At 43.6% G+C, this 27,367-nt stretch overlaps 1 protein-coding gene across 1 annotated transcript; it reads left to right on the top strand.

Moving 5' to 3' along the window:
* The first annotated feature begins 526 nt into the window (after nt 1–526).
* SFI1 (SFI1 centrin binding protein) lies at nt 527–27,315 on the top strand. Its single transcript, XM_071816155.1, is given in 31 exon segments — nt 527–1,223; nt 3,687–3,848; nt 4,871–4,942; nt 6,951–7,058; nt 7,350–7,444; nt 9,029–9,146; nt 9,412–9,514; nt 10,272–10,428; nt 11,183–11,344; nt 11,774–11,844; nt 12,635–12,727; nt 13,120–13,217; nt 14,199–14,280; nt 15,171–15,349; nt 15,589–15,664; nt 16,437–16,532; nt 16,891–16,967; nt 17,697–17,799; nt 18,305–18,401; nt 18,882–19,042; nt 19,459–19,533; nt 19,821–19,895; nt 20,267–20,443; nt 21,206–21,447; nt 22,427–22,522; nt 23,669–23,812; nt 23,814–23,922; nt 24,611–24,758; nt 25,541–25,664; nt 26,361–26,463; nt 27,024–27,315. Coding segments are annotated over 31 exon segments (3,594 nt in total). The 5' UTR covers nt 527–1,140; the 3' UTR covers nt 27,132–27,315.
* The last annotated feature ends 52 nt before the right edge of the window (nt 27,316–27,367 follow it).

Genomic DNA, 27,367 nt, shown 5'->3' with positions numbered 1-27,367 from the left:
TCCGCTCCGCGGCTCCGGCCCCTCCGCGCTGGCTCGCGCGCCCGCTCCCGATTCGCCCAGACTCTGTCTCTCCTCAGCCGCCGTAGCCGGGGCCTTCCGCTGCCCGCCCCGCACCCATTTAATGGCCCACGCGCAGGCGCGGCGGCGGGGGCGCGCGCCGGGGCTCTCCCCCGCGGCGCCTGACTGGGAAAGGCGGGCGGCTGTGGCGGGGTCGCGCTTTCCCCCCTGTTTGGCGGCGTGTTCCCGGCGTGGGCTAATCCGCCGGATCCGTCGTCTCACCTTGCGAGCGCTGCAGTGGGTGAGGAGAGGCTCTGGGCGCCCCGAGGGCCAGCAGGCACTCTCGGCGGGCAGCCCTGCAGGGGAGGCGGTCGCCGGGAGCGGCGGCGGCGGGACGTGGTGCGCGCCATGTGCCGGGCGCGGGGCACCGGACGGCAGCGGGGACAGGGATGGGGACGGGGACAGCCCCGCCCCGCGGCGGGCAGGGGCTGTGCCGCCGTAGACCCGCGGCTGCGGGGAAGGCGCGGGGGGGAAAAAGGGCGGGAAGCGGCGGGGCGCGCGCGGCCCTTTCAGCGCTTCGGGCCGAGCCCGGCACTGGCGGCCATGGCGGGCGGCTTCGTCAGCGCGTTCGACGGGCTCTCCGCCTTCTCCTTCACACGTTTGCACGGAGTAATTTAGAGGCTCGGGAAGGTGTCACTGTCAGCGCTCACCTGCAGCTGAACGCCTCCGTGTTCCCGCCGTGAGCGGCCTGTCCCCGCCGGAGGGTGCGGGCTCTGACAGGACCCGCCCCGCTGCCCGGCCCGCGGCCGCTTTGCACGGCGGTGAGGGACCAGCGGGGGGTTTGTGAAATTCCAGTGCCCCACGCACGCCGCCCTGTCAGGCAGGGTGTGTTTTAAAAGGGTGTGTTTCAAAACATCCTTGATCAGTCTTCTGTCAGCAATGAAATTTGGCGTTTCCATGGGGCAGCAGAAGGGAAATCCGTGCAGTGAGTGGAGTAGCTCATTTGGAAGCACCCGATTAATCTTTTAGTTGTTGTTAATAAGGAGGAGAAATTCTTTTCACGGCCAGTTTAAGGAATTTGCTTGGTGGGGTCTGTGGAGCTGTTGGGGAGCGAGTCCCCAGCACCCGTGTCCCTGGTTGCACATGGAAACTGCAGAGTCCATGGTTTCCCAAAGCCTGTTGTTGGCGACGTCTGTGTGGGGGCAAGGAACGACTTACACGATCTGGTGAATAAAATGTTTTGTTTTGAGTTTTTTTCCCTGATCTCTAATGAGGTTGAATACCAGTATTAAAAGCTGTTTACTTGCAGAATGAAACAAACATTTCGCATTTTTTTCTTAAGCCTAAAGTGCTGCATTATCAGTAAGACAGCAGTGTAGCTATTGCAAAGTTTCTCTTAGCGAGTTTGCTTTTCAAATACACAACGAGACAATGGTTGGACTCCCAACCAAAACGATTCTGTGTTTCTGTGATTCAATAGCAACCAGTGACCAGGAGCCTCTCGCCAAGCAGCCGTTAGAAGATGCTGCCAGCACTGGCTTTGAGAGGCCCTGGAGGGGTTCTGTTTCACTGTAGCTTTTGTACGAGTTGCTATTATGAGCTGAAATACTACTTTTTAGGTTCCTAAAGGCGCATCTTTCATAAGGCACTGGTTACAGTAGCACAGAAATGGCAAAATACTTGTTGTCCTCCATCCGCAGTGCAGTGTGAGCAGCAGCTCGGTGCCGTGGCACGCTTAGCCCCATTCCTGCTGCTCGAAGCTGCAGTTTATGTTTGAAGTCAACCAACATTTGTCCTGGCGGTGGTTGTGTCCTCCGGGCACCCGGGGTGTCCCGTTCAGCGCAGCCGGGACCGGCTCCGACCGGGCAGCGCCGCCGCCGGGCCGCGTTCCTCCGCACCGCCGGGGGGCGCTGTGCCGCCGCCGCTGAGGAGAGCGCGTGGGCGGGTGGCGCTCCGACCCCTCTCGGTAGTAGTGGGCGGGGCTTATCCCGCGGTAGAGGGAGATCTGGCTGTGAGGTGTTGCTGTCGGGGTTGGTGCTGAGGGGAGGGTGTTTGTGTTTTCTGAGGTGTCTTCGCTCCCCTCGGGGTGCTGCCGGCGCTTTTAGGAGGGGCAGAGCCCCTGGGCTCCTGCTGCTGTTCGCCGGCTTCGTGTGGGGCTGCCCCGCGCTTCCCGCGGGAGGTGGTGCTGCCTTCGCCCGCCGATCGGCCGGGCCCCGGGGAGGCCTCGCCGCTGTGCCCACGGGGTTCAGCGGGGCGCTCGGGAGGCGCAGTGGCCTCCCGCACCTCCAAGCAGGGCCTTAGGACAGCGGCGTGTGGTTCTTGAGTGTCCATAAGCACAAAAAGTGTTCACGTTATAATTCTCCTCTTCCAAAGGAAAAACTCAGGTAAACTCTGAAGGATGTGTGGTGTGGGCTGGCCTAATAGACATGTATAAGAACTCATGCTGAAAGCTATTTTTGCATACATTTAGAAGTGCCTGAAACTCTTCTTCAAAAGAGCATGCAGTTGCCTTAACTGCATATCTCAACGTGAACGGAATGCTTTTGTCTGCCGAAGGAGGCCACCTCTTTCAGAAAACATTCAAATCATATTTTATAGGACAACAAGAATTTATCTCACACAAATACAGGTCTTGCTTGCTTTCATTAACTTTGTTTTAGCTCCTTGCAGCTTGTTGGAACAAGTAAATACTGTAGTTCCTTCTATGAGATTTTGGGGGGGATGGAGGGTGTTGTGTTTTGATTGTGTTGTTTTTTCCCCCCAGACCCCAACAATTTGTTAGTACTGTGGGCAGTTATTCAGTTAAACTCCTAGAACTTCTGAGTATGGATGGTTTCAATAACTTTGTGGAACCAACGTTTTTTTCTGCTGCAGCCTGTTTTTTCCTAACTTGGTTCAGGGGATTGTTAGGGTGAGACTTCAGACTGTCCTCTTCTGTTGCCTGTTACTGAATTCAAGAGTGTGTTTGTGGTTCTAATGTGCAAATTTTCAGGGTGGTGGCAGTATTTGTTTTGGGAAAGAAGCTTCGATACAACTGGTTCAGCAAGTTTTATCTGGTTAGATTTTTTTAAAAATCATTCTTGTTTTCAGAAAACTCCTGAGACAAAATACTTGCAATTCATAAAAACATGCTCGTTATTTTCTAGATTAGAACTACATGTGAAAGTAAAGTGTATGATGGAAAAATATGCCTAATTTTCTTTTTAATGGTGAACTAGGAAAAAGTTCCTTGTGAAAGAACTGTATATATAAATGCATTTCTTGTTGAAATGGGAAATTCTCACTTCAGTTCCCTAGTCCTCAAGAGAGTGTTTCAGCAATAGACAGAATATTTTGGTATGTTTGAGAATAAAAGGCAGAAAACCACATTCACATCTTCTCTGTAAGGGCACTTGTATGTACGCATATGGGAGAGGAAGCACAAATGCATTTTAGTGCTTTTTCATTTCAGTTTTAGAGGAGAAAGGAATTGCCTGTAATATGATTGTGCTGAGATGTGTCTTCCTGCTTGTCTTGGGGAAACAACTTTAAAATTCCAGATTGTGAAAAATGCCTGATAAAGAGGCAATAAATGTGTTCTAACATCTTGTAGCTGTCAACTTCTATCTGTAATTGTATGTGTTTGTCGTAGTGATAATGCCACTTCTTTAATGTAGTTTTACATAAAATATTTCTTATTTCCTTCTAAGTTCAGTATCTCTGAAGATGCAGGAAATCCATCAACTACCCAGGTGTCAATCCAGCGCTCCCCAGTCTGCCAGACATCACTTTCAGGACCGAGATGATGGCAGTCTGGATCAAGCTGGGTATACCCTGCATCAAGGAAGAAGGTTAAAAGAATTCCAAATCAGGTGATAAGTACAAAACATAATTTTCACTGAATGGAGCCAAGGGATCAGACCTAAAGGAGTCTGTTTTCAGTAGTCCAAGTGGAGGCTAAGGCAGAAGTTTTATTCACAGGCATGCCAGACAGTTCTGAAGATGTCTTGTGGTAACATAAGGATGAATGTTGGCACGATCAGATATTTGATTTTCTAATAAAAATCTTTGATTTTCTAATGTAAAGTTTAAAAATGGCTATTTAGCAATATGCTTTGATAGTCATCTACCAGGTGTAATGATTTAGTCTTTCTCTCTTGTGCTGCTTTTGTTTGTTGAAGGAATCTTGATGAAAGTGGGATGGTAATAGAGATTAAAAGACTAATAATTGTTGAACAAGTGGGACTGACCTAGGAACTCAGACTTGCTGAAAGTGGGAGGTCCTGTTCATGGCTATGTGCTTTAATTAATTGCCTTGTATTGGCCTTGCTGCTCATTGGGGCCTCCTGTGAGCCGATTAACTCTTAAATCCATTTGAAAAAGAAAAAAGGATAGTAATATCACGGTCACAGATTAGTGGGTTGAACTGGTAGTGGGAGAAGCTTGCTGAGAAGCAGAACTCCTGTGGGGGAGGTAGGAAGGAGGCACATGAGGTTTCAGGCAGAGGTAAACATCAGACTGGCTTAAGTATCTTGGAAACAAGTCTAACTCCCCTGGTTGACTTCAGGGAAACAGTGATGTTATCACTTCCAAAGCACAGGAGCGCTCCCCAGTTAATCAGCAGCCTGCTCAGTGGTGTCACTGGGTCTAAGTGGGCTGCTTGGAAGGCAATTCAGCTACCTGGGTTTCCTAATCAAGTGTGTCCCAGTTCGATTTATGCTGGTGAATAGTCCTGTTAAAGGTACTAATTTCAGAGTGTAAATATTTAATATATACATCAATCTCTATAAAACCAGACCCGTAGTTTTATGATTGAAACCAGCATAGAAATTCCTGTCTTTGCTGCTGCCTGGACACTGAGTATGAAGACAACTAACCTTTCCTCATATTCCAGATCTCTAGAGCGGAAATTCTTCTATTTGTGGGCAAAAAAGACATTTGGACAAGTTCTGCCGTCCAAAGCCAGGTAGATAAAGCTCCAGAAATCAAGGGACAGTTTTTGTGGTCGTGGGGGTTGGTGTTGTTTCCTTGTCATGTTTTTGTTTTGTTTTAATATGGTCTAGTGTTATACCATTGGTTTGAGAGACTACTGGCTGCCAAGAAGATATTTGAATGTCTTTTGAGATAATTGGAAGGTTTCTTTGAATACCCTCCTTGCGCCTGCTTTTTGTTTGGTTTTAATAATAATTGTTAAACTTTACTAACTAAATTCACAGGAATTGTGGTGATCTTGATGAAGTTGAACTGTACAGGCATAAATGATGTGGCGTATGATTGTGATACCTGCTTTACATTTAACAATTTTGCAAAAATTATAACTATTATTACTTTTTGCACTAGTGTTCTTAAAGTATATCTGTATTTGCTTTATATCTGTTGAGATACCCAGGACAGATAATTAATTTCTGTTGTTAGTGTTCTGTCTGCTACTTAATACTATGATCCTCTTTTCTTGTGCTTTAATTTGCATGTTCTTTCTTGTTTTACCACACCCTTGGGAACTGAGGCAGTTCCCAGTGGAAAGCTCCACATTTGTTAGAGTCAGAGTAAGATCAGACCCTGCATCAAATATATTCTGCCTGTATCTGCTTTAGCTGGCCAAGGAAAGTTGTCCTGTGAACCCTGCTGTCCTTGCTATCCCATATTCTGAATTTGTACTACTTTGGCTGTGTGTAAACTTTTTTGTTCTGCCTTTTCTTTTCTGCTTGAGTGCTTGGAATGACTTAGCAGCTTGGCTTGGGGTAGGTAGCTACAAATTGCAACTTGTGAGAAGATTCATGTGTGTTTTCACTAAGGGACCTCTAGGTATCCTGGGCTTAATCCTGTTGTTATTACAGAGATGGCCAATTTCATTAAATTGGTGGGATAGTTGTGATCAAAGGTTGGGAGTCTGGGTTTGTGTGCTTTTTGCTTGTTAGCTCATCTGTTTTCATGGGTACATCTGTGTTCCTTCTGTCGCAAAATCAAAATGTTTCTCATCTCTTTGTAATTATTCGTACTCCAGTCGATGGGACTTTCCAGTTCTTAGGCAACTGCCCAGGTCACCTTGATCACATGGAAAAACGTTTGAGAGAATATTTTAAAATAAAAAGATTAATTGCTTGAAATAGTAGATTATGATAATTACTTTTAGGTGATAAAAATCCTAATTCCTTCATGCAGACCCTCCTATATTTGAATTTTTAGTTGTTCACAATTGAGTTGAGAGGTGGCATCACTTCTTACCTGGCCGGGTGTGTGTTAATTAAATCTGGGTATAAAACCAGAGATTGTTCGACTGAGGTTGAAGAATTTGAAGGTCATACATGACTTGTGAAGCCATTTTGTGCATGGCGTAGCATCCATTGGAAGGGGAAGGTACATGAGCCGATTAACATATTTGTTTTTAGCATAGATGGTGAGCAGCTTGCTGGAGGAGCTCTTAGCCTATATGAGTGTTCTTTGGGAAGATTTTCTATTTGGGATGACTCAAGATCAGCACACTGTTTCTAAGAACACAATGGAAATATCAAAGCATTATAAAATCTGAAGTAGCTTTTGTATTTATTTCTATACATAAAAATATTTTGTGTTAAAATAGTGAAGTTAGCAAGGAAAATACAGGTATCATGATTTATCAGTTGTGCTGGTTGTTTGATTAAAACACAGAACTGAGTATAAAAGGTGTGAGTTGTTCGTAGGTCTAAAGTGAACTGGCACTCTGATATTTGGTGAGTCAGTTAACAACATCTGTTTTTCCTTCCTTGACTTTTTGTGAAGTATTTACAGTCAGTAAGCTGATTGCTTCTTGTCATTCTTCAGAGTCTTGGAATAAAGTGTCACAGTAGAGCAGTGTTTTCTAAATGCAATTAGATGTTGTTAGGCTCATCAGATGAGACTGGAAAAGAGGTAGCATAATCTTCATTAAAACAGATTTGTGGTCAACCTGGAAACCTGTTTGAAGTTTCCCATGTCCAAATCTTTCAACTGTTTAGATGCTTTTATGACCAGAAGATTATTCAAAAAACTTTTGGAGAGTGGAAGGAGTGGTGGAGTGTTTGCAGAGAAAGGAAGCTCACCCTCAGAGCAGCCAGCCATCACAGGTTTGTGACATGACTTCCTGTCGTTGTGTGTATGTAGCAGTATGAGACATTTTCCTTAGGTTCTGAAGGATTTATTAATATCAGTAAGCTACATCAACAGTACCTCTAACCCAAGAGTAATATCTTCATTGCTTATTTTCATATTTTCTTCATCTTCTTTTGTTGTTGTTGCAGTTGTCTTAGGATGAAATAAAATCTTCCTATCCAACACAGAGTGCAACTGAACTGGAAAGAATCCTCCTTCTAGGCATTGGTCACTTTTTCACTGAATGATGCTTTTTTCAATTTCAGGCTTTTACTCTATAGTTTGATATTCAAGGCTTGGAGAGCCTATGTGTGCCAGCAGCAGGGAAAGAGGAACAAATATTACATTGCAGAGGCTCATGGTAAGTGAAGTGGTGGTAAATACCTTTATCTGGGGACATATTGAGATGGGAGTTTCCAAGGGAAATATTTACACAGAATCTCTGTCCCTTGCACATGTTTGCACACAGGCCTCCCCCACCCTGTGGAAGTGTAAAGCTTTTAGGTACAGATGGTTGCCTGTCTGAAGCTGGCAGGGGGTCTGTTTGATGCAGTGCTGTGTGGCTATATAGTTATTTAGGGATGCCAGTGAATAAGCTTAAAGGCCTCTCCATCTGCTCTGGATTACATTTGTGTTTTGGGGACTGGTTTGGTTGGTTTTTTGGGGGGTGTTTATTGTTAGTGATATTTTTCTTTTTTACTTTATGAAAATATGTGTTGAAATAGATTTTTATTTTTGATCGAATGTGTTATTGGGATTCTCTATCAGCTGTGGCTACAGAAATTAGATAATAATTCCCTGTGGTATTAACTGCACATATTTTATCTGTATTCACTATTCCTTCCAGCTTGTGCCTTGCAATTGAAAAGAAGCCCAAGCTTTTGAAGTGCCCATTGTCTTATTGTGTAGATGCTTTGTTTTGCAATGAATTTGTGCTGCTGCTGAAGTTGCCTATATTGGTAGCAACTTCCTTTGGTTTCAGGGAATATCTGTTTCCCTGAAAGGGTGGATGACCCGCTTTTGAAGATGATACTTTGGTTTTGTTCTGTGCTGATTTGTAAAATAAGTTAATTGGTCTCTTTGCATATGAATGTAGCCTCAGAATATTATATAGTCCAGCACCATTGGAAACAAACGGATAGGCTATCTAGATTTCCTTTCTTACTGAGGGAGGGCAGGGTACGTAGAGAAGCAGCTGCGTGTTACTTAGTTAAAAAGAGAGAAAACTGACATATTTTAAGGTAGGTTAATACTTGATTCAGCAGATCACAAGGAAATCTTACAAAAAAAAATAAGTGTAGATTTGTTTTTTGTTTTAGTGTGTCAAGTGGCATAAAATCAATCATGTTTTTTCTAATAACTTTGCTTCAGTAGTGTCAGTTCTGACAAGCCAGACTACTGTGAGGAGGAAGTGCAGTGCACTGCATGTAGTGGTGAACTGGAATTTGTGACACCTCTTCTGTTTTTAGCTGCATGACCAGCCTGCTAAATAAACTTGGCTTGTTCCTGGTTGATTTCTCTGCTTGTAATAGAGAATAACTCCTGAAAAGCTACTGATGAACCTGATGAACTGTTTTTTAAAAAAATGAACCAAAAAAACCCCCTGTAATTCTTCCCTGATAAGGTTGCTTTGCTGAACGTTGTTATACAGTTACATACCCTGTAAGCGCTGAAGACAAAGCAACACCATTGTCTGATAATTCACGCTACTCTGAACAAGTGCAATGTTGCTGTCAGTGTTTCAGCGGTTCTGTCACTGTGGCACCCTCACCCCGAGCAGTGGGTCTGGTTGTGACTCTGGTGGCTGTTGTTTCAGGGTTTCCCACGAGGTGTCACTGCGAGTTGAGGGGACTGGGGGTCAGGGACACGTGGTGTTGCAGAGTGGTTGAAAAATGCCAGATTCTTGCATGAACTTAAGATGCTGTCATTTTTTTGTTGTGCACAGCAAAGAAGCAAACATTGCTTAGGACCTGGCAGTGCTGGCTGGCTTATGTTGATGTTCAAAGGACAAAACGTGGGATGCGGTCTGTGGCACTGGCAGTCAGAGAAAGAAGCTGTTTGCGGTAAGAATGGAGTGAAAACAGGCAGAGAGATGCTGACCGTAAGTCCATGGGTTTTACCTGTGTTTTGTTATCTTTTCCTGAAATGATTTTGTTCCATGTTTGGTTTTGTTTGTTTGTTTTGGTGTGTGTGTGTGAATTCTTCTGGTAGCCCATGGACTTTATTTAAAAGATTGCTATTTGTATCTTTTCTAGTGAGAGGAAGGTGATTTCTTGCACCAAACTATGAAACCTATGTTTGACCACGTCTGTGACATTATTTTGGCAGCATATCATGGGCAGTGTGGAGAAAGCAGCACTACCAGAACTGTACTGGACGTAAAATGAATGTTTTGGCTCTACAGCACTGGGCCCAGAGCCTGCAATTTCGAGTAAGTCCCGGAAGCTCCAGCTGATACCATTTCTAATGTTTAAGTTGCATGCAGGTGTGACTAATGCGCTGCAGATTAATGAAAAACAGGCCCTGCACTCATATGCTTTGTGGGATGCAGGGCATGAAGGGCAGTTACATCCAGCTCTCTAGAAGCTGAACTCCACCAAGATCTAATCCACTATCCTGTTAGGAGGCAAGATAGCACCAGTCAGCTGTCTGACAGCACCTTGCCTCTTTGCAAGACAACATTTCTTATGTCCTGGTGAATTTCTGTGAGCACATTTAACTCCATTTTGGGGTAAGAAAATACAACCCAGCATTTCATATTTTTGAGAGGCTGTCAGCTCCTTCAGTAAATTGTTCATCTTAGCTGAAGTGAAAGCAGTGTGGTTTCCTTTCTTTCACTGGAACTGTGGCTTTTTGTCCATTTATTTAGCAATAGATGATGGTATTTAATGTGGCCTTTGCTGTAGAAGGCCAACACTGCCTGTTTGAGACCAGATTTTACTAAAGAGCAAAACTAGTGGCTTGGGAAATCTTATAATATCTCAAGATGTGATTCTCTTTTATATGAAAATACTCTGGAAGAAAGCCTGTTGTCCAGAAAGTATTATTTTGGCCTCGTTGCTCATGGCTTTCACATTTGAATCTTACATGGAGTTTCCTATTGTCTGTGTGTTCCTCCTCTTTGTTCTGCTTCCCTAATCTTGTCCATTCTTTTTCCCCTTACTGTCCTCGCTCAATTGTTCTGTCAGGCTTGGCTGCAGTGGCGAGAGCTGTATTTACGCAGACAGAACAACAAGCAGAAGGAGACTAGAGCAGTAACTCACCATCAGCACCGGCTGCTGAAGAGATGCATGGATGCCTGGCTGGGACACTTAAACCTCCATAGAGCAAAGAAACATCAGAATGGTGAGTTAGGACAGAACAGGGCTCAGCCCCTCTGTGTAGGGCACAGTGTTTTCTGTTCTAGGAGATGCTGCAGTGCTCTGCTTGCTCAGCAGATGGTGAGGTGCAACTTGGACTGTAGGCTGTCACAGGCCTGCCTAGCTAAGGCTATATACTGGACTGTCAGGAAGATCACCTGCTTTCCATGTGACTTGAAAGAAAATGCTTTACAATTCCCTTGAAGAAAACTTGTACATTGCATATTATTTTCTGAGATCTGTGAGAAGGGTGTATTCAGAACTATTATCAGTCAATCTGTGTGTGGATATTCTTGATAATCAGAAAATCACATCTTACACAGGATGGTAAAGATGATTACACCAGTTCTTTTGTTTCTTCCCTCAAAGTCACAGGAATGAGTTCAGACATTTGTGTGAATTACCTGTTGATCAGTGGTTGTGGAAAAGAATCCAGCTTGGATATCTGGGAACTAGTAATAAGAGGATGCTGAAATGTAAGCAAGCTTGTGTATGTTGAACAAGTGTCACAGTGTCGTAACTTCCCCTTCTTTAGTCTGTATGGTGTGTTACTGCTCTAAAACTGCCTTTGTGATCAATAGGAAGAAACTAGTCTGCAGCTGTTACTGTGAATTCTTACCACCATTTTTCAGTGCTAGCTTGTTACTTTGGAACTAGTGGCTTATATGTTATGGCTTCATCTGATATAAATGAGTGAAGGATGGAACAAGTCCCGAGTAATTTGTGTGTTTGTTTTCTAGAGCTGGCCCGGGAGCATCACCGAAGCAGGATAGTCTGGCAGTGTTTCTCTGAGTGGCGGCTGTCATGGGAGTACAGGAGAAAACTGCACGCTTACCAAAAGGACATTGAAAAACAAGCAGCAAGGGTTGCCTTACAGAGAACCTTTGCACACTGGAAGCGCTGTATCCAGTCTGTGTTTAGTCCCTGGCAGGGGCAGGTTAAAAGCATTCCTGTGGCAAAAAGATCTGGTTTAATAAACAGGAATGTTGTGCAGTGGATGACAACAAACACGTTACCATTAGAAAGATATATGTAAGGCCATACTAACAATACAGCAATTGCAGTTACAATATGTTAGCCTGTTGACAGCTAAGAGTCTGCAGGAGATGACGTACTTAACAGTGAATCAATAATGCCGTACTTAACAGTAAATTAAAAAATGTATTGTAGTAAGCCAGCAAAATCTAAAAACTTGGCTGTAGTCAAAACTTGCACAGCTAACAGTGCAGGAAATTCAAGTATTGAAGCAGGTTTAGATGGAGATCTAGTGCCCCTCTGTGGGAGAAGGTTGTGGATGTCTCTGTGTAACAGATACTTTAACTCAATGACAGATGTGGTGCTGTGTGTGGAAGAGACTTGCCAGGGTGAGCTGGCTGAAAAACACTACAACCATCATCTGTTGGTAAGAGCACTGTTGTGTGTCAGAGGGAAGAGGCTGTGGAGAGAATTCGAGCACTTTGACTGGCAGTGAGCCTTTCATGTTCACAGTGGTGGGTGGGTGTGAAGTGGGGGATGCACCATTTTCTGCTGTGGTGAGTTTGGATTGGGCATCAGGTTTCTAAATTCCAGCTACTCTGGAATCTGCCGGTTGAATCTACATGGGGAAAACGTGCTGCTCTCCAGAATAATTATTCTTCAAATTGGGAAACTGGTGAAGTAGTTAATCTTGATGGCATTAGGCTGCCGTGATCCCTGGCCATTTCACTATGAGATCACATTTTTCCCTTGATTTTTCCCTAATTTATTTTTTTTTATTCTCACCTCTATTTCAGATGTTGCTATCTTCTTACACTGTTTTGCTACAAGAGTTATTTTTTCCCTCTGTAGTAATGCATACATGCTTCTTTTCACATGAGTCCAGAGACAGCTAATTGCATATGCAGGCAGTTGGGTGGTGGTGGTTGGGTTTTGTTTGTTTGTTTTAAATCCTTGAGGACTGTCTGAAAGCTGGACACAAGCAAGCCCCCAGCTTTTTCATAACTGAATGGTTTTCAAGTGTGGATCAGTACCAATCATCAAAAGAATGGCCATTACCCTGTTTGGATCATAGATTGAAACCATCCGTGACTCTAAGAGCATTTTAGGGCAGGATGCTGTCATAACACTGTCTGTAAGGAGCAGCTGGTTCTAAACTTATCAGTGCTTTCTGGTTTGGGTTACCTGAAAGTTGTGCATGTTTCTTGTTGTTACAGAAACTTGGGTTTAAGGGTCTTTGGCAAAATGTCATGAATGCTCATCTTCAGCAAATGAGAAAGAATCTGTCATACCGTCAGCATCAAGTTACAGTGAGTTTCACTGGTTTTTGGTTGGTTGGTTGGTTTGTTTGTTTGAAGTTCTTGTGTTAGTTTGTCTTGAGCTTCCACTTTCACTTACAAAATGTTTTTATTAAATCTGTGACTTTGTTCCTAAATACTACTAGCCACAGAAAATCTCCCATGCAAGTTGACTGTCAGTCTTAGATACATGATTTTAATATTCTGTTTTCCTATGTTTATGGTGACTTTTACCAGAAAAAAATCACAGCAGGTTATAAAACAAGTTTGGCATGTGAAGTACAACAGCACACTGCAGTGGTTGCCTCCTGTATGCAGTTTTAGTAGGGCATCTCATAATTTATTTCTTTGCATTCTTCTCTCTCGATATCCGTGTTTTTTCACATCTTTGTTTTTTGTTTCAGGTGCTGCAGAAGTTCTGGAACCGTTGGAAGTCACGTTTGGAAGAGAAGGAGGAAGAGCAGCAGCAGGCCTTAACATCAGTGGCTCACGCCCGTTACAGGTATGCAGAGAAATATTACTATAAATTTGTACAAATGGGGGATTTGTGGGCCTTTGGTTGTCATTTAAAATCTGGTAACACCTTTGGGAGCATGACCACCCTGATGCCAATTGCTGTTACGCTTTCTATGAAAAGTGGTCAATTTACATGTCCTGTTTCTGTGTGAAATGTGAAAAGGAGATTAATTAAACCTAACTCTGAGACTTGTTTAAATTTAATAGCTGGATGTTTTACTGATAAGAGCAGCAGGTTGCAGCATGAGCATGAACAAAGCTCAAACCGCTTGCTGCTGCTTTGCTTTGCGGAGGAGCGGGGGTGTTGACTCTTGTGCATCCCTGGGGAGGACGCAGAGTAGCAAATACATATTATCTTCATCAAAAGAGGAAGAAGCTTTGATGAGGACAACTAACCTGACCTTGTTCATAAGAGGCAGCTCTGGTAGAATCCCTTCAGTGGTGAGATCAGACCATGCCTCTCTCTGTTATTTGTTGTTATAACTTTTTTCAAGTCTGTTTACAATGTTTGGTTCGTGTTATGGTTTGGATTTTTTAAAATCAAAGAGTAGGATTTTCAAAATATTTCCGAGGGAGGAGGGAGTGGACTATATTTACATTGGAGAAGAAAGAAAAGGTTATTATATAATTTTTTCTCTGTCTGTGTTTATAGATAGAATCAATTGGTCAGAAGTCAGAAAAATCTTTTGAATGATCTGAATGAAAGCAGGGAGTTCCATTAACTTCAGAAATTTCATAAATCTTGTTTCATGTATTCTGGGTAAGATTTCAGGGGACAAATTGTCTGTTTTTAACCCAGAGAATAATGAGAATGTACAGCTGCCTGATTTCCAAAGAAGGCTTGCATGATTTGAAACAATCAAATAACTAAAGTCTAGATGGATTGGTCTTTTGATGTTCATAAAATCAATCTCTTCTCTGAAGGAACTCTCTCCTGTGCAGACATATTCTCCCTTTTTGCTTGCAGGAGGGTGTTGATGAAACAGGTATTTGACACGTGGCTGCTGAAGGCGTGCAAGCAGCAGGAATACCGAATGGGAGAGAAGAGGGTAAATGTAAATCTTGTACCTGGCCTTGCTTAGGACAGAGGGCAGGATTTCTTAGTCACTGTCTGTGAACATCAGTGAGCATGAGATGGACTCAGGTGGTGTAAATTCCCTTTTCCCTAGTGAGATGATCAAGGTGGGGAAACAGATTACAACCAATACTTACAAATCACCTTCTTTAAGTTAAGCTGTTCATGAAAAGCTGTTATTATTAGAGGATAACTATTATTATAGGATAACTATTCACACAGCTCACTGACTTATTCCTTCACCGAATAAATACGTACGTGCTCTTTCCCTCGCAGTTTCATAGTTACCTGGTTGAGACAATATTAATAAAGAGCCAAACCCAGCCTATTTAAGTAGTACAGGGTTGTACTGACAAACTAGCTGCTTCTAGGTGGGTGACCAGAAAATCCTCTAGGGGTCCTTAATTTCCTAAGATGCATATATAATCCTATAGTCTTTATATACGGCAACCACTGCTGCCTTTTATGTGGTGCAACTCACACAGCTCGATAGTAGCGTGTGCGGGTGGCCTTGTGCAGATATAGCTGAGTCCTGGTGTTCTGAGATCATCTGTGCTTGCAACTGGTTTCTGGAGCTTATTGATTCTTGGGAGTCTTTCACATGCTACTTATCAGCTTGTGTTTTTCCTCTCTCTGGCCTGCTGTTTCCTGCTGTTTCTCCATCCACATGCATGTAGATACCTGTAGAACACATTCACATAAACTCACATCAAAGGGGCTTTGACATGTGTCTGTTGCTGTTCAGGGTGAGAAGGGGAAACTGAACATTGGACAGTTCTGTGCATGTCACCTTTAAGGAGCTGTCTTCTGTTGTTTGTAACTGGTCTGTGTCATGAATTCATAGCCACATTCTTTCCACTATAGGCTGTACTTCATTTTGAAAGGCAACTATTGCGTTGTTCCTGGTGCTTGTGGCGTAGAAAAACAGCTGTGCGTTTGGAGGAGCAAGAGAGCTTGGTTCGTGCAAGAGATCACTACAGTAACCTGCTGCTGCTAAAGGCTTTTTGTCTGTGGAAGAAAAATACTCAGGAGAGAGAAACTGAGTAAGAAGAGTTTTTTTAACTGAGAATTATTTGGATTTGCCCTGTGGTGGCCTGTTCTTGACAAAGCAGCATTTAGTTCACAGTGATTCTGACTCCTTATTTGTGTTTTGGAATCTGCTGGTTAGTCTTTCAGAAAATGACATAGTGAAAATAGCAAGCATGGACTCCTGCCTCTGCTAGAGGGGTTCATTAACATGAATTGCATTGTAGGAGAAATAATTACATTATTTTTCTTATAGGAGGCTCAAGGAGATGCAAGCTTCAAGATTTCACTATTCAAAGTGTCTGCAGCAGTCTTGGAACAAGTGGAGGGAGGTGAGAGATTAACAGATGAAGAAGAGCTTGAATCCTTTTTGTTGTGTTCTGATTACTTGTACCCATATGACTAGAAATTAAATTGTTTATTTTAAACACTAGTCATTCCGAAGCTCTCCTCCCTTTCCAGGTGGATAAAACCAGTTCAATGTGGGCGGAACAGAATTTGTGTAGGGAGGAGAGATATTTGAGTTCTCATTCACTTGTCCAGGTGTAGGGAGAATGGGACTATAGTTTAAGAGATTTATATGTATGTAACCAGAATTAGTGTGATGAAGTTGTCCCTAGGCAGTACTGTGTTTGTCCTTCTCAAACTTTACTGCAGTTAGAAGTTTGCAGCAAGGCCATGGTGTGTGGTGTGTAGTTGTGTACAGGTCACAGCAGGTCCTATCGAATGACATTTCACTTTCATGCTGGGCCTTTTCCTTGCCATGACACAATGTCCCAAATGTGCCTTGCAGCGTGTCTCGAGAATCTATGAGAAATTTCAGAGTTGACACTAGTCCATTGGTCTGGAACTGTTAACTTGAGTGAACTGCATCACAGGATTCCTAAAAGGGTGGGGAAAAAAAAAGCCTCAACTGGGCCTTCTGGAGGAACAGCAGAGTACAGCACCAGTTTGAGTGAGAACCTGTCATAGCAATATAAAAGATTGATGTTTCCCCAGAGACTGCAAATGGTCTTTTGCTCTGCTCTCTGCTGTTGCCTGTTTCTCCTCCATCATGTGTACATATAATTCTTTTTCCTCTTCTTTTTTCCTCCCTCCCTATAGTATGTGGATCATCAACGTGAGAAATGGAGGAAGTTGGTGCAAGCAGATGTGCACTACCAGCAAACATTGCTGGGCAAGACCTTGGCAGCTTGGAAGGTAGGAGATAATGTCCTCTCCTCTGTGAGACTTGTCAGTATGTGCTGAAGTGTTTTAGTGAGAACAGGAGAGCTGCCACGCTGTTTCACTCCTGGCGCTTACACACCAGGTAGAACAGAGGCTCTTGTAGATGGGGTTGTATAAGCTCTGGCAGTGCTTTTGGAGCAAAAGAATCAATGTAGTCTTGTGGCTTTGACGCGTGTTAACTAGTGTGTAATGACTGTTCAACTTGAAAAACAGCATTTGATTTCAGTGGCTGTAACCTCTTTTTTCTTACACTGTACTGCTGCTACTAGGAGTTTCCAGATGTCTCCTTGACATTTGAGGGAAATTTTACCTTTCACTGTTTTTCTTGCAGAGTTACCAACATAACGTACAGTGCATTCTATACCAAGTAGCTGAAAAGGAGCAACAGCACATGAGGCTGCTGCTGCGGTAAGCCTGTGTTCCTTGTGCAGCCTGAGAGACAGGTGACTGCACTGCAGTCAAATTACTCATTTTATTTCACTGCCACCAATGTAAATTTGTGAGTGTTCAATGCTGGGAACTGACTCTGCTGTGCATTGCCATTTCTGTGCATTGCCATTTCTGTGCATTGCCATTTCTGTGCATTGCCATTTCTGTGCATTGCCATTTCTGTGCAGGTCATTTAGCTACAAAGTCAGCCTTGTCCTGGGTTGCTGTCTGGTTTGCTTTCACTTTTTAAATCTGTGTTTAGTCCCATAAGAGACCCCAGACAGCAAACTGTATCATTCCCTGCAGTGCGTGGATTCTGACTGCCATGAAATTAAAGCAGCCTGGGGGAGATGTAAAGGCTATTTTGCTTTATAGTGAGGAGAGCAATTAAAGATAATATTACTTTTTGTTGGATGTAGTTGCTCTAGTTTCAACTCCCTCCTTTGTTTCTATGCTATACAACTTGAGTCACTTACAGAGCCTCACTGACTCAGCTGAAGAAACAAGATTTAAGGGGGTGTTCTGTTTTTGTACCACCCTCTCTTCAGTAGAGTTCTGAAGGTGCAGAGGTTGATTTGTAAGACTGAGTTTACAAAGGCAGCTGATTTTGGTTCCCCTGTGAGTGGGAAGGTACTGAGTGGAACAAGTGAGAATCATCCTTAATGTTTTTTTGTTTGTTTTTAAATTTTTAATCTATTTTGCTTTCAGACAGGTTCTGTGTATGTGGAGAGAAAATGCCCTTGCTCTTAGGTGTGAAGCCAAGGCAACTACTTGTGCAGAGGAGCACTACAGGAGAGCAATCCTGTCAAAGGTGGGGTCTGTACAGCAGATGCCAAGGTCTAAGTACCAATGCGAGTTCAGGGAGGGGTCAGGTAATGCAATTCAAAGGGCCAAAAACTTTGCCTGAGAGTCACTACTAAGAAAGGTCTAAAAAGTGGGAGTGCCATCTTTTTACATGCGTCTTTGAAACTGTCTCTGAGTGAGCTCATGGCTTTTCCTCTTCCTTTCTTTCTCTCCATTTCCTAGGAGGAAGGGAAAAACAGTAGTGTGATAGAGCATAGTAGTATTACCTGGGGGGTGAGGGTGGGCGAGTGGACAGAGGGACGGAAAGGACAAATGCCTTGAAAAATACCTGGGGAGCCCTCTGAAATACTGCTGTATTTAATTTGTAGGAAATTTGCACTCTCTTGCTGAGCCTTATATAAACTGAGAGGGAAGTGGTCATGGTGACGGGAGTGTGGAGTGCATCACTTCCCTTCTAAAGAACACTGCGGTGTCAGCCTGTCCCCTCTATCTGGTTTGCATTATCTCTTCAGGTGTTGCTGCAGTGGAGATGCGCTGCCTCACTACAGGGGTATTACCGTCAGCAGAAGATGACAGCTGTGATGGAGGCCAGGAAACACCTAGAGACAGGTGAGCTGCTGGAGATAGGAAACTCTCAAAAGATTTAGTTATCTGTGTACGATCCTTAGAAAGACGGCTTAGTAGGGCAGTCATTTGTGTAATCTGTACAGGTGAAGTGACTGGATGGTCTGTTAAGCTTACAAAGGATGTCCCCATAGAATGGGAAATGACAGAAAGGCCCTCAAAATCTGCAAGCATTTTCATGGTACCGGCCACATTCTTGACATGGGGACTCTGAAGTACAGAGGGCAAATCACTTCCTAAAGATTATAAAGACTGTTGATGACAGCAGGGAGGACTTGCAGGTTATGGCTCACTGTCCGTTACCTGAAATGTTTCACAATCCTTCTTCCTAGTGCTGAGTACTGTCAGTGTTGAGTATTGTTACGGTTAAGTATTGCTAAAACAGTCTGGAAGAGCAGGTCATCACTTGGTCTGAGATTAATACTTTGTTTTTGGTACATTAGTTAATTTATCTTCTCCTAACAGTGCATTTACAGACCCTGTTTCTTCACTGGAAGAAATTAACTTGGGAGTCTCTGGTGCTGAGGGCTCAGCAGCACAGGGCAGTGCAGCACCACCAGCAACACCTGCTCCAGAAGTACCTGGTGAAATGGAAGAAATATCATCAGCGGTGCCTTGGGAAAATGGTGAGAAAGATCAGCAGCCTCCCCAGCCGGTGACACAGGGTGGGAAGCTGTGGGTGTGGAGGAACAGACCCTGTCCCCTGATGAAAGGAACAGTGGTCTTGGCTGAGGAGGAACAGGACAGCCGTGTGTATTGGGGGGAAGGAACATGCCCATGTCTTGCCTGAAGAAGCTTTTATAGAACTAACAGGTTTCACAAGAGATAACAAGCTGGGCTTGCCATGTGTGGGATCATTTAATGAAATCCTTGCAGGGCTTATAGATATCTGCAAATGGGGTTACACCACAGGGCATTTAGATATTGCCTCAATCGAACAACGGGTAGGTGATGGAGGCTGTTTGGTACCCGCTGTAGTATCAGTGGCTCAGAGAAGCTGTGGTTTGTCTGCAAGTGACTCATTGTTTTTGTTGCCTTACAGCTACTGCGGAGAAAAGGAGAGCAGCTAATGACTCACAGACTTTGCTCTGCTTCCTTCTCTTGCTGGAAGGCACGGGTAAGGAGTTGTCCCCTGGCAGCTATCTAGCTCCTGGCTGATCCTTATCCCTTCTTCTCCTTCATATTCCATTTACACCTGAGGACCACAGAAACTTAATTAAACACCTTCTAGATTTCTGGTTCCACTAGCACAAGAGACACCTTGCCAGATAGTGTGTGAACTGAGCAGGTTATTGTGCTGTGGCTCTACCATTACTTCCTCTTTGGTTGATGCTCTGGCTAGCGTTTCTGGGGTGGGACGTGTAAACTCCTAACCTGGTTGCTCTGCAATTTTTCCCCTGATAGCTGTTGCAGCAGCGATGGGAACAGCGGAAGACAGTGCAAGCGTTGTGGCACTGGTCCCTGTCATTGCAGAGGAAGGTAAGGGTGTGCGGGGGTTGGGGCAGACAAGTGAATTTGCAGATATGCAGATCATTGCAGATTTGATTGCAATCAGCAGAGTGCACACTGAATACGTGTTTCCTTTCATCATTCTAGATGTTATTATAGGATGCTGGAAAACTGTCCCTGAATCCTCTTATCCGATTAAAAAATTTGCACTTGTTTTTTCCCCATCCAGCCTCAGCTGACTTAAATCCCTGTCCCTTTGTCCTTGTGGCAGTGTCCTGCTGTTGCTGTAGCTCTGCCTATTCCTATCCAGTGGAAGGGAAAGTGTTCCTGTCTGCAGGGGGAGTCCCTGGCCCAGAACCTGTCTTTGTAGCCGGTGCATCTGTCTGTTGTTCATGTTGTAGGTATTTGATGCTTGGCTTAGATTCACCAAGGGACAACGGCAGAAGAAAGATCACACTGAAAAAGCCGCAGGAGTTGACCACACTGCTTCTCTGAGAGAAGGTGTAACCCCAGTCTGGAAATCCACCAGTGATATGAAACAGCTGGGGGAACAGCTGCAAGCCCAGCGCCAGCTGCAGGTGAAGAGCCAATACATGCTCAGATACATCCAGGATTGGTCTGCTCTGACCTACTCTGTGTGTGGTTGTGGGTGGATGTATCTTGGAGCCCTACATCTCAGCTCCTGTTTGGATCTGACGTGTTTGCCAGTGGTTCAAAGCAAAGCACCCTGTCCTTTCATTCAGCTGAGACCAGAGCATTTCAGATTTGTGTTGCTAACTGGGATCCTTCCTTAATTAAACTATTTCAAAACTGTCCAGTTCCTGCCATAGGCAATATTGCTGGATGAAACCTTTGCATGTGGCTAGAGTCTGATCTCTAAATTCTGTGCTAGAATGAAGAATTAGAGACTGTGTCTAATCCTATCTTACTTTTAGCACCACTTACGCCTTAAATGTGGGCTTGTGTCACTTCTGCCTTTGAGTACCAGCCCATACCTGTGTGTGGAGGGGAAGATAGAGATGCCTGTGTTTATTGCTCTCTTCCTGCTCCTGGGCAGCTTTCCCAGGGTTTCAAGACACTAATTGTTCCATTTGCTAATGTGCAGCCTGTCTTAGTGCAGACGTACCCAGTTAATTCTCTTTACCCAAATGTTACCAGAGTGGACGTGCTGATTTAGCTTAGAGAGCTGGTATGGCTGTGAGGTCATCAGAAATCTCAGTTCCTTTCTGCAGTGTTCTTCTCCCTGGGTGGTGTGGTGTTGCTTCTCTAGTACTATCCCTGTGTTGGCAGGCAACCTACACCCTTGTGTTGCTTCTCTAGTACTATCCCTGTGTTGGCAGGCAACCTACACCCTTCAGCAGTCAGTGTATCGTTGTGCCATGCTGTGGAAACAGAAGGCTCTCTCCAAGAAATTAAATATGCCTTGTTCTTTTCTGCCTCCTCTGAAGAAGCAAGTGACATGTAAAATGCCTGATGTTAGGCCTGAAACAAGAGGACATTCAGCAGAGGAAGAGCCATGGCTTTCAAAATGCAGTTATCTGCCATTTCAGCTTGCTGATGGGGACTCAGTTCTCAGTGATCTGTGAGTGTAAAGTTCTGGTCCCTCCTGTGTTTCTCTGCCATGCATGTAGTTTGGCATGTATGTAGTCTGTCTGTCCATGTCTCTCTTATGTTTGTATTTCCAAGTTTTCACACTGATGACTGCTAGTTCCATGCAGTTTCTGTAACTCTTCCTCTGATCTTGCATCATGTGGCTGACGTTGCAGAGTTATACAAGAGCTGCTACACAGTGCATACATCAGCCCACAAATAGTAAAGGAATTTGTGACTTTATATTAATACTTGCATGTCAGCAATAGGTAGAATTGGCTCAGCTATATACTTGCCCACTATGAATTTCTCAATATACAACTACGAATTCATGAAATGTTGGTCATTTGTCATAGTACCAGTTACACACCAAAACATTTGAAAGATGGATGTGATGTGACTTTTACCACCATGAGAGCTTATCTTGCCCAAGTGACCTAGAGCTGTCACTGAAGCTCTTCTTTTTTTCACTGGAGTCACATATAGGGTCTGATGAAATAATAAACATCAAGAATCCTGGCTGTGTAGAAACTGAACTTTCTTCTCACCCTGGCCTTTCCTGGGGGAAATTATTCCTTAATAAGTTCTTTCTGATCATGGGGGAATTGCAAGGAAGAATCTTCCATGGAGATTCTCAGTCCAGGACAGGAGCCTCACAGGGAAATAAGACTAGAGTTTCACATTTCTTTAAGCTAGGATGTGCTGCCAAAAGAAGTAGTTCTACTTTGTTCAGTTCTGTCCCTTTCACCATTCCTCATGTTGGCACAATCATTCATATGGTGAACCAGGTTGTGACATTAATAGAGGTCAAAATTTAACCTTTAAATATTATTATTGCATGCAAGGGGAATGTTGCAGAGCAGGGATGAATAGGAGGAATAGGACTGGTTCTTTAGCTGCAATGCAAGCTTATGCCAATTTAAAATAATCGTGAACCTTGGGGCATTATTGGTTCTGTTTGTTCTTTTCAGAAATGCTATTCGACGAGCAAGGTTACCACCGCGGAGGCCTGACTTCCTTCTGGAATCTCTGGAAAGCAAGGAACTGCTGGCATCTCCTTTTACTAGGTAGAAAATCTATATTTTAAAAGTAGAGAAAAAGAGGGTGATTTACCGTGCACCTTAGGCAATGCTTATCCCCTCAAATCCCCTTACCTTCATAATACAGAACATTCAGTAATTATGGGACTGTGCATTGCTCTATACTGTCAAAAGGCCATGGTGACATTAAAAACTTTAGATTTCATACAGGAAGCAGACAAGAATAACAGAACTTTCAAGTTAATTAAAAAGCAACCAAGGCCTTTGTTTCGCTAGTGAGATATTTTGAGGGAAAGATAAGGCACATCACTTATTTCCAAGATTACTAGGCTTGGTTAATAAGTTTCCTTTTCTGTCAGTCTTGCCACATAAACTTGGAAGTTTGAGTTGTGCAGGATGTTTTTTGGCTCACAGATTATATTTACTCCACAACAGGTTTGTATCTGGATTTAACTAATCTACTGGGGAATCATTAACTATTCTGATAATGCAGAGCCAGAACTAAATATTTGTCTTTGTCTTGCTGAATCAACTTTGCTGCTCTAAAAGGAGCTACTTTATATTTTTACTTGCCCCAAATTGTAAAATTGTTCAACTAAGCGGTGGTTTCACTGTCTTGAGTGGTCTGTACTTGTTTTAGTTATGATATCACTTCTTAGTCCTGAAAGTGAGGGAGCTGAAACTGCTCTTGCTATAGAAGCTGAACTTGCTTTTAAGCAGATGTTTAGACTGAACTTTTGTGAAACTGTTCTATAATTAGCTTTAGAGAAAGGAAATATCTTTCCGTTTCCTGTCAAAACCTATCTGAGACTTCTGCTTCTGCTCCATTCTTTCTCTTGCCCCCAGACCAAGATAAGGCTGGATTTTGTTAATGGGTTAAATTCTTAGCTCTAAAGAGAATTCAGCCTGGCTCAATGTGGGGGATTTGGAGTAGGGCAGGTACAAGTAATGAAAACCTTGCTTTGCTGCCTTTTTTTTTTCTTTTTTTTAAACCATTGTGCTGTTTTTCTCTATTTCTATTTTTTAATTGGGGTTTCCCCTACATAGTAAAGAAGCTAAGTGGAAAGTTATATGTGAGGAAATAACAAGATTTGCCTTTTTTTTTGCCCTGACTACAAAGGACAAGACCAAGAGATTGCAATGTACAGAGATGTCCTCCGTCTTTCTTTACAGATCGGAGGTGCCCTTTCAGCAAACATCTGTGAACAAATGTGCTGTGCAGACAGGGAGCTTAATGCCAATGCCTCAAAGGGAAGAAAGCACCTGTAAATGTCTGCCTCAAACGGGAAATGCCACCCATCCCTATCCATCTCTCATGTGCTGCTCTCCTGTCTGCACCGCCACACAGTGCGCACCGTGCTGTTCAGAGGCCAGAGCTACAGTCTCCTTTATCCTTCGTGCCCCAAATGGAAGTTGGAGTGGAAATGGTGAGTGTATTGCTGAAGGAAAAACCCATGTGCTCACTGAGCTACTGTCAACGTCCATGCTGCTTATTGCAGGTTTCTCCTGTGGCTCTTCTAGCCTGCCTGTCTGGTGATCGAGCCATTCATTTCTTGTTCTAACTTACACCTTAAAAGCCGACCAGACTAACTGGCTGTGACCACCCAAGAACTGTTTACCACCAGTCTGAAGCAATATTTCACAGGCTGACCAACCCACGTGTGTGGTGTACTGTCATTCATGCCTTCTTCCTGGTCTTGTGTCCTTCCTAGCAGGATGCTTTTCCTAGCAATTGACTGGAGAGTGCTGCTCCTTCAAGAGTTCAGAGCAGTTGCAGTTTAGAGATTACAGGGATTTAAGAGTAACTCAGTTTAGTAGGAGTGGCTATGGCTGAGTCTCAAAAATGGAAATTCACTTAACCAGCAAGTAGGTGCTTGTGTTTTAAACTCCTCTATTCCACACAAAATGTGAGGCGTTAATTTTGCTGAAATATCTCCATGCTAGAAATAAGAGCCCATTTCTTGAGCTCTGCTTTGTCTGTGGTATTTTATGAGAGGGGCTCTGCAACTACAGGGGATGTCTGAGTAGGGTTTAGTAGGTCGGGTGCATCCTACTTGCTGGGCTTACTCAAGAAAACCCTTTGAGGAAAAAAACAGTATCATTCTGACCTTGTAGAGAGGAGCTCAGCGTGTGAGCAGTCACAAAGGAGCCCATTCCCAAGACCCTCAACAGGACTCTCTGGAGAAGAAGTTGCAACCGAACTTGCAGCCGCATTTTCCATCACGTGATGACTCGTTGAGAAAATGGAGTCGCCAAACTGCAGGTGGGTCCTCAGATCTAAACTGTAGCAGTTGCACGTCCTCTCCCAATACATGTGCGGCTACAAGTCAACTCCACAAAACGTAAGGGAGACAAGGCGCTCTTGTACGCCTGCATCAGGAGGTGCGGAATGTCAGTCATTAGTTTTGGGGAAGATAATAGTGTTTTGTGGACTCTGCTGAGTTAGGGGGTAAAGAACACCCTGTTGTAGGGATTGCAGGATGGGAACTGCTAGGGCTCGTCTGCTTTTAGCAAGAAATGTGCTCAAGTGGTGCGGCATTTGTGTACGGCAGCTGAAGGTACAGCAGAACTCGCTTCAGGAGGGAAGAACTGCCCAATAAGGTTCTCTCAGTCTTCTCCATACTCACACTATGGTTGTAAAGGGGATGGGTGGTGTCTGAGCACCTCGCAAGATGGTTTTTCGTGACATAGGGGCATGAAGTTTGCATTCATGAGACCAGACTTACTATTTACTCCTAGAGTGGATGTAAAGCACTAAATCATGAATAGGCTAAAATAACATTTGTAGTACTAAACCACTCGCTAAGCACTTCTTTTCTTTTTTGTATGTTTAAACTGGGAGCTTTTAAAGCTGTTGGCACTCCTGCCCTCTTAGGGTGCCTGATCCTTTGGGTGAATAGGTACATGTCACAGGGTGACAGGATGGGTGAAGAGGACTCAGGAGGGTTCTGTGTGTCCTGTCTACTAACCTGACTTTCCTTGATAAGTAGAAACAGCATCAGTTTGCTCTACTTCCATTGCTTGTGACTTGTATCTTCCATTCAGCTGAAGGGGAAGAAAGGGAGCACAGTTCCAGAGAAGAAATGGTGTTAGAGAGAAGGCTGGAAGGTGAACTGCGACACATCCAACAGCAGATGCAGTACTACTTCAGCAGGAAGCAAGAACTCAAGTATGTTGCAAAGCCCCTTTAGCCAGACTTTCTTCATGCTGTCAACTCAGTACTGCTTTTTTTTTTAAATATATCTACTTTGAAAATAACCAACCTGTCCACAGCAGAACTGTGAATGAAACAGAAAAGTTCTAGAGATGTTGATTTTTCTCCTTTTAAGAGTTTACTCCAGGTGGGAGAGAGTACATGAGCAACTTCTTTTGTAGTCAGCCAGTGGTTTAATGATACCTTTGGCAGCAATTGGAGAAAAGAATGACAAAGGTATCATTGGGTGTAATCTGGAGGCAGTACAAATGAACTTGGCAAAGCAGCTGAAATTTAGCTGTTAGTTCTTTTACCATGAGGAGTGAAGACTTTGCTTTTCTAACTGTCAATTAAAAAAATTACATGGCTGGGGTTTGACAACTTCTCTTACTAGAACAAGACGACATTTACAGAAATGCTTAAGAGAAAATGGGACTTGGAGGGAATTCAACTGTCAGGAAAGGAAAGTCAGGAGCTAGGAGCCAGGAATGGAGGCGACAGCTTTCAGAGAGATTTCTCTGCTTTCCAGCATTTTTTTTTAAAGACTTTTTATTGTTCACTGGTTTGAGACAAAATATTGGGTCTTATTGCAAGTATCAATTGCAGGTCTAAGTTGGCTTAGACTGTTGAGCTCCTAATTGGGATAAGAACCCTTCTAATCCATTTTATCAGGTCCTGTCAGCAGCAGGCACAGATTCTACAGAAGTGGCTAGAAACAAGCACACAAGCAGAGGATGAAGACAGTGTGCAAGGAGTTCAGGAAGAATTGGATCAGGTGCGTAAATAACAAACAAACTGAAGTTACTTAAGTGATTATCACTGTGCTATGCACTTAGCCTGAAGGCTGATGGTAGTTGTAAAAATTGTACAGCAAGGTGTTATTAAAATGCCAAGAGAAGGGAAACTTTTAATCAGAAGTGAGCTGTGGAGCAGAACAGATTGCTGTGTAGATGCATCTTCCTATTTGTTCAGAAATTTAACTTCAGCTGCTAGACCTTTCCAAGGCTATTTCCAAGGCTATTTCCAAGCTACGTGGCAGGCTTTAGTAGATTTAATCTCACATTTTCTTCTGTCATTTCTCAGGACAGTGTAGCTACGCTAGACCAACTGCACAGGCGTTGCTCAGTCCCCAGGTTCCTACCTGTGTGCGTACCACACTGTTACTGCTAAAGCTTGCCAGTTGTTGGCTGTCCCTGAGTGACACAATCCTGTCACTTAATGGCTCTTATGTGGGATAATATAAAGGCTGCAAGAGCTCATTCACTCTTCTTCTGTCAGAAAAACTAAATGCTGTCTTGCTGTACAAGCAGCTTACGCACTTGTCTTCACTTTCAGTTGCAGGTGAGGATCAACACTCTCACCAAAGCACAGCTAAAAGAGAGACAACATGTGCAGAACCTGCTTGCCCGTCTGCGTGATATCCAGATTGCTCTGGATATATAGTGCATCTGAACCAGTTTTCCAGCTCACGGGTAGGATTTTTTGCCCTTTCATACCATGAGAGGATGGAAGAGATGTATACATTCTCTTAGTCTATGTATGGCATTTTTATTTTATAAATTACAGATTTTACTTGTTTTATTTTGTTAATACAGCTGATTAAAAACCAAACAGGAGCTAAACATAACCTCATGCTGCATTTGCAATACCTACTTTAGGTTACCCTGACATTTCAGAAA

Source organism: Patagioenas fasciata, chromosome 17 (genome assembly GCF_037038585.1).
Source record: "Patagioenas fasciata isolate bPatFas1 chromosome 17, bPatFas1.hap1, whole genome shotgun sequence".
In the NCBI taxonomy this organism is placed as follows: Eukaryota; Metazoa; Chordata; class Aves; order Columbiformes; family Columbidae; genus Patagioenas; species Patagioenas fasciata.
This window is presented reverse-complemented; position numbering and strand designations above follow the sequence as displayed.